This window comes from Eretmochelys imbricata, chromosome 1, assembly GCF_965152235.1.
Source record: "Eretmochelys imbricata isolate rEreImb1 chromosome 1, rEreImb1.hap1, whole genome shotgun sequence".
In the NCBI taxonomy this organism is placed as follows: domain Eukaryota; kingdom Metazoa; phylum Chordata; order Testudines; family Cheloniidae; genus Eretmochelys; species Eretmochelys imbricata.
This window is the reverse complement of record NC_135572.1, coordinates 6,996,541-7,003,722: the sequence shown is the minus strand read 5'-3', so window position 1 is coordinate 7,003,722 and position 7,182 is coordinate 6,996,541. Positions and strand designations below refer to the sequence as shown.

At 47.9% G+C, this 7,182-nt stretch overlaps 1 protein-coding gene across 1 annotated transcript; it reads right to left on the bottom strand.

Annotated features, from left to right (window-relative positions):
- Window positions 1-532: 532 nt before the first annotated feature.
- Window positions 533-1,468, bottom strand: LOC144279094 (olfactory receptor 51G2-like). Its single transcript, XM_077840539.1, has one exon. The coding sequence runs from the start codon at window positions 1,466-1,468 to the stop codon at window positions 533-535; it is 936 nt and encodes a 311-aa protein (XP_077696665.1).
- Window positions 1,469-7,182: the final 5,714 nt, after the last annotated feature.

Here is a 7,182-nt window from a genome sequence, read left to right as displayed (position 1 = left end):
CCATCCCTTCTCCGTATTGACTATATCGACAGGAACTCTGAGGTCAGAGCAGCCAAAAATACAGCTTGTTATGGGCCAACATCCCACCGGTCCCCTGATCCTCCACAAACACAGTCACTTTATACATAATGCGGACTCCTTGGTTTCCTTCCATCAGGATACTATCCTCCCACACCAGCCCCTCTCCCATTAGTCCAGGCTTTAGACCCCGCCTGAATATCTCTCTACAGAGTGGAGATCAGGAGCTCATGTCATCTTGTATGTAAGAGTCCAGAATGGAATAGGTGGCCCCTGATTTTCATCTCCAGTGTCAACAGGGGTGGAGCCAGCTGATGAAGCACATAGAAGATGAGGGTTGGAAGGGACCTCAGGAGGTCATCTAGTCCAAACCCCTGCTCAAAGCAGGACCAATCCCCAATTTTTGTCCCAGATCCCTAAATGGCCCCCTCAAGGACTGAACTCACAACCCTGGGTTTAGCAGGCCAATGCTCAAACCACTGAGCTATCCCTCCACGCCCCATGAACTAACCCTTCACTTGACAAACACCCTGATTATCCTCACACGAAGGTGTTTGCTTTTCACGCTGTACACAATTGGGTTCATCAGCGGTGGGAGAAGCAGGGAGATGTAGCCCAGGAGATTCTGAAGCAAGGGAGAAGAGCCCTTCCCAAATCTGTGTATCATAGACAAGCTGATCTCTGGTGTGTAGAAGAGCAGGACAGCGCAGAGGTGGGAGACACAGGTGTTCAGGGCCCTGAGGCACTCCGCGTAGGACGCGATGCTCAGCACTGTTTTGAGGATCATCACATAAGAGACGAAAATGAGCAGTGAGTCCAACCCCATCAGTAAAAGTTTAGTAAACAATCCATAGATGCTGTTGACTGTGATATCCGAACAAGCCATCTTCATGACCTCCTGGTACAGGCAGTAGGAATGGGAGAGGACATTGTCTCGACAGTATCGGAACCGTTTTAGGAGAAAGGGAAGTGGAAGTATTATGGCTATCGCTCTTAGCAAAACCACCAGTCCCATCTTAGCTATTGTTGGCAGGGTTAAGATGGAAGCATATCTCAGCGGGTTACGGATTGCAATGAAGCGGTCAAAGGCCATCAACAAGAGCACAGAGGTTTCAATGCATTGATGAAAATGGATGAAGAATAGCTGGGCTAAACAGGCATCAAGGCTGATTTCCCTAGAGTTAAACAAATATATGCCCAGTATCGTTGGCATGGTGGATATCGATAAGCCAAGGTCTGTGGTGGCCAACATGGAAAGGAAAATGTACATGGGCTCATGCAGGCTTCGATCTGTTTTTACAATGAACAGAATGACTGAATTTCCTAATATCGAAATAACATATGTTATGCAGAAGGGGAAAGAGATCCAGAGATAGACGTCTTCCTGACCTGGTATCCCAGTGAGAAGGAACACTGCAGATTTGAATTTGGTGTCATTGACAGCTGACATAATTTACTAGGCAAGTCTGAAGGGTTCTGAAATTACCTACCTAAAAAAATAAATATGAGGAGATTAGATGGTATTTAATGAGAAATCACTCTGCTTTCAGTGCAAATCTATAGACCCCCAGAGCTCAAGGTAGATAAGAAAAAACTTAGTCTTGGATGTACATCACCGATAGGAAGATAGGCACTGTTAGACTGCATCAGACTTTTAGTTCATCTAGCCCAGTAACCAATGGTCATGTCCAGATGGTGCAGAGGAAGGTGTAAGAAGCCCTGCAATAGGTAGCTATTAGATAACCTGGTCCCAGGGAATTTCCCCCTGACACCCACTAGCTAGATGTATTTTGTGGTGTAAATCTGGAAGGTTTAGAGCCCCTTGAAAACTTTTTTTAAAACTATCCTCCCTACTGTAATTGGATTTTCTCCTTACCCAGCCCCTCCTTGAGTCCTGCTAAGCTCTTGGCCCTATTGGTATATTGTGGCTGTGAGTTCTGCAACATATTTGAGCACTGTATGATTTTACCATTTTGACCTTAAAATATAAAAACATAAGAGCTGCCATATTGGGTCATACCAAAGTATCCTGTCTTCGACAGTGGCCAATGCCAGGTGCCCTAGAGGGAATGAACAGAGCAGGTAATCATCAAGTGAAGCCATCCCTGCCCATCCTGGCTAATAGCTATTTATGGACCTATCCTCCATTAATGTATCTAGTTCTTTTTTTAACCCTTTTACACCCTTCACACAGACATCCTTTCTGGCCCTCCACATCTGAGTGTGGCCCCTTGTATCATGGCATCTGTATAAACACATGGCAAGTGCATGGTGAAAAAGATCATTGCATTTATCTGTCCTGCACTGAAGCTATTTATAAAAGTGTTTTATAGCTTCATTATATGTCTTACTTTATTCTGCGCTCTTGAGAATCCAGATTATTCAACTGCTTCTTTCCAGCATATGGGATAAATTCTTAGGGTCAGGTTCTCAATTCAATAATATTGACATCAACAGTCTCACTCCAGATTTAAATGTGTAAATTCAATCAGAACCAGGCTCTATCAACTTTCTGTTACAAAATCCTCCCGGTGATACACTCTGATCCCCTAGAATCCCTCCAGGAAAGCTGAAGTGCTTTGCCTGGCCAATGTTGATGGAATCCAGAGGTTTTGACCATCCTATAGGCTTCTCTACCTCCTCACAGGACCTGCATCCTCTCAATGTGCAACGGTCTGTTGATATTTGGAAAATTACAAGCTAACACTGGCAGTTATTTCAGCTGGGCAGGGGAGGAGTTGGCATCACAAATGGGTCAATACTTCAAACCTTGGTATTGAACTTATATCCACTTGAGTGTACAAGTTACTTCAGCCATGCTCATGTAATTAGTGACAGGGGGACAATTACATACAACTACTATACCACTCCCCTTCCCTGCACCTCAGCTAAACTCTTTGCTGAAACACAGATCAGCTCTTCTGGTCTCTCATGACTTTCTGGAAAGTCTTGCACCAGTCTTGGAGAGGTATTGAGTGCATGACTCTGAATATAAGTGTTAGAAACAGCTTCTTCTCAGTTACCAGGAGTCAGTATCGTACAACTGTTCACTGAAGAAAGAGTTGCAAACCCATTGCAAACACGATGTGGAGTACTTTTGAAATACTTTCTAAATCAAAAGTCATTAAGCAGTTAAGCATTACCCCTGCTCCTTTCTGTAGAGTTTCTAACATCTCTGCTTCTGGCTTTCGATATAATGAAAAATTTTTTGGCATAACATTCACACATCTGTACCTTAGTACACAAAATTTGTTAGTCTCTAAGGTGCCACAAGTACTCCTTTTCTTTTTGCGGATACAGACTAACACGGCTGTTACTCTGAAACCTGTCAACCACAGGTACTGAGCCCATTCAGACCTGCTCTGCAAGCATGGATGACGCATAGTGTGCTGTAGCCCAGAGACCAGTCTGAGGGTTGTAGAATGGAGGGATTTCACCCCATGAGAGGGAAGGCTACGAGGCCTGACATCTGGCTCTCAGAGACCGAGAGAGGGAAGAGATGCTGGTAGCTCTGTAACAGTGAAGGTTAACTACAGGGCAGAAAGGCTGGTGCCCTCAGCTAATCAGGAAACAGAAATATGCCCTATCAGACCAGTTACCACAGAGCAACAGAGCTCTGAATTCCTACATTCACAATTGAGCCCGTAAATAAAACCTTTGAAAATACATTTGCTGATTAAATTTCTAGGAGCAAATGAACCTGAGGCGATTTGAGAACTTGTCACTGATATTCCGTGGGGTCTCATCTCCCTCAGCCCCTGGCAGGATTGGATCCAGAGCATACGTTACCTCTAGAAATGGGACCCCTTGAGATACCCTGACTTGGGGCATTGGGGTTTTAACACTGTGAGCTTGCTTTGAATGTCAGGTTTCTGTGTAGCTTGAACAGCCCACAGTGGAGCATGGGCAGATGTAGGGGAGGGTTTCCCAAGCTTCCTAGTGCTGCCTGGCCTCCAGCCCCGACACTGAGTCACTCTGACAGCCCCTCTGAGTCCTCTTCTGCTGCATAGAACATCTGCAAATGGAAACAGCTTCTAGCCTTTCCCCTAAACTCCACATTTCAAAGATGGTGAAAGCTGCCAACATACCCAAATTCCTGCTAGAAGGGAAGCCGCTGACAGCAGAAGTTTTCACCCTAAAGGACAAGGAGCTATCTGAGAAGTTGCACGGGCAGCAGGCAGTGTCTGTTCAGATAGGGAGGCAGGTGTCTTTATGAAGCATGTTTGCACATTCCCTGGGGAGCCAGTTGGCCATCAGGGAACCTCAGCTGCTTGTCTCAGTGTGCACGAGCTTTAACCCTCATCACGCCAATGGCAAACTGCAGGAGGCGAAATCACAGGGGATACGCAATGATTCTACCCAACTGGACTGCAGCACCCGCCCTGCTGCAGGCTCTATTCCTGGAATCTGGGCTTGTCATCACTGCTCGTATGGTTCTGATTAGTTACATGGCTACCTCATGGGCAGCTGAGTGATAATGATGATGCTGTCACAGCTATGATCTTGCTGAAAGAAAATAAAATATTATAATACTAATAATATAGGATCTGATTTCTCCCCGGCAGCCCCCTGTCCTACATTACAAACTTAGAGTGCAGGGCAGAGAAGTGAAGGGAGATTCCACAAGACTCCCTACGTGGAAATTTCCCTGAGACTGTTCCAGTAGAGGAGGACCCTTCCCTTCTCCCTGAGGAACAAGGAATAAGGAGAGGGATTTTGAAGGGGAGTGTGGGAGTGTCACGGGGATGCCGGGAGTTTCAGCACAGTCACCAGACCAGTGTTTGCAAACCATTGAGGCTGAAAGGATCTAACTGCCAAACAATGGAGCAGCAGACACAGGAGCCTCATCTTAGATGGTCTGGCTGGGAGAAAGCAGTCTGAGGGCAAAGGTCAGCTTCACACCTTGGCCTTGTAACACAGTCATGCCTGAGCACTAGGCTCACACGGCCCAGGCTCACACGGATTTCAGCAAAAGCTGCTTCCACAAGATGGAAAGATGCTCTCAGAGACACAGGGAAACTAGGCTGGGTCGAAGCAGGGGTGTAGCCATGGGTGGGACTGAGTGGGCCAGGGCCAACCACTTAGCATCCTGGCCCATCCAAATCAGGGCAAAGCCCCCCCAAGTCCACCAGCTGGAAATCCCGGTATCCAGCTGTTTCCCTCTTCTGCTGGTCTCCAGTGCTGATTTCCTGGTCTCGCGCTTCAGATGGGGGTGTGCCTCGTGGGGGCGGGTTTGGGTCAGTAGTGGATTAGGCACAGATCCTGGGCCAATGGGGTCACCCGGATATGCTCCGTCCACCCAGCAGTCCTGCGGGATAGCGAGGTCCGGGTGTGGGCAACTGCCCCTCTCCCACCACACGGCTGCCAAGTTGCGGGTCAGGGAGCTGGGACAGCACTGGGCGGTGGGCGTGGGGAAAGCCCAGCATCTCAAACATGCTCCCCAGCAGAATTGCTGGGTGGGGGAAGCGGGATAAGCCCCCACCTCCTGACCGTGTGCCCTGACCACATTCCCTGGCAGGAGCGCCGGGAGGGGAGGGGGGAGTAGGAAAAGCTCCCATGCCCTGACTCTACTTCCAGGTAGGAGCGCTGGGCGGGGTGGGATGGTGAAAACCCCTGTGCCCCATTTCCCCAGCATGAGGCGGGGTATATAAGGGATGGGGAGGGAACCTTACTTTTTCTGATTGAGACAGGAACCCACAAAACCCTAATCTGCCTCTGTAGGGGAAGCCGGGCCCCCTGTCATTGCCTGCCCACTTAAAAGCTAGGCCCACCCAATTTTCCTGCTCTAGCTACACCACTGGTCCCAAGAGCCCCTTAGCTTCCCAAAAGAACGTAAGTTGGATCATTTCTCGTTCTCTATCCCAGAGGAAAGCCTGTCTAACTTAGCTCATAGTGACATGTGAGATACACGAGTGTAGAGCTTGACAGCTGCCTGTTATTTCAAAATCATTGTCTCTAATGCTTTGTGGTGGTTGCTAATAAAGCTACTTGTTTTAAGGAGGCTGGGGAAACTTGTATAGCTCTGGTCACAAGCTCTCGAAGGGAAGAAACTGAGGTGTCCAGCCAGGCTCAAATAAATTGGTTAGTTTCTAAGGTGCCACAAGTACTCCTTTTCTTTTTGCAGTCAGGCCTGGTTAGTGATAAGCATTTAGCATACAGGGAGTGTTGTTCCCAGCTCGACAAGTGGGACAAGTAAGAACATAAGAACGGCCAGACTGGATCAGACCAATGTTCCATTTAGCCCAGAATCCTGTCCTCTCACAATGGCCAATAGAGTTTGACAGGTTTATGCAGCGGGCACTATGCTGGGATTGCCTTCCGTAACAGGGGACTGGGCTCATTGACCAAGAGGTATTTTCCAGGCCTATGTCCCTATGGGTCACATTCACCCATTTTGCATCACACTGGGGGGCTAATGTGAAGTTGCTTGGCCACTATGACCCCTGCTTTTGGCTGTGGCTGATGGATTTGTCCCACAACAGATTCAGGAGAAAGCATGATTCAGCGTTATCATCTGGAAAAGAAATTGTTCTTGGGTTCCTTTTTAGTGATGTCACTGGAGTTTAATTCCCTGAGTTTCTGATAATCTCAGCACGCTCAGCTGCCAGCTGACCCCTCCCCAACCGCTACCCCAGAGAGGATGGTTGCTTAAGCAGTTAAAGTGCTGACCTGGGACTCAGAAGAACTGGCTTCTGTTCCAGGCTCTTCCACAGACCTCTTCTGTGACCTTGGGCAATCCACTTAGTCCCTCTATTCCTCAGCCATATGCGTTTTCACACGTAACAATGTAAAGGTGTACATCTAGGAAGAAGGGATGCTGGCCATCCTTACCGGATGAGTGACCCAGTGCTGGGAAGCAGTGACTGAAAAAGACTTGGGGGCCATACTGGATAATCAGCTGAACATGAGCTCCTAGTGCCACACTAAGGCTGAAAAAGCTAGTAAAAACTGGGATGTACAACCAGGGGAGTCTCGAGGAGGAGCACAGAGGTTAATTTACCTCTCATGTTTGGGACTGGTGCGAGCACGGCTGGGGTCCTGTGTCCAGTTCTGCTGTCAACAGTTCGAGAAGTATGTTGATACACTGGAGAGGGGTTCAGAAAAGATCCACGGGAATGATTAAAGGATTAGAACACCTGCCTCAGAGTGACAGACTCTTTAGTT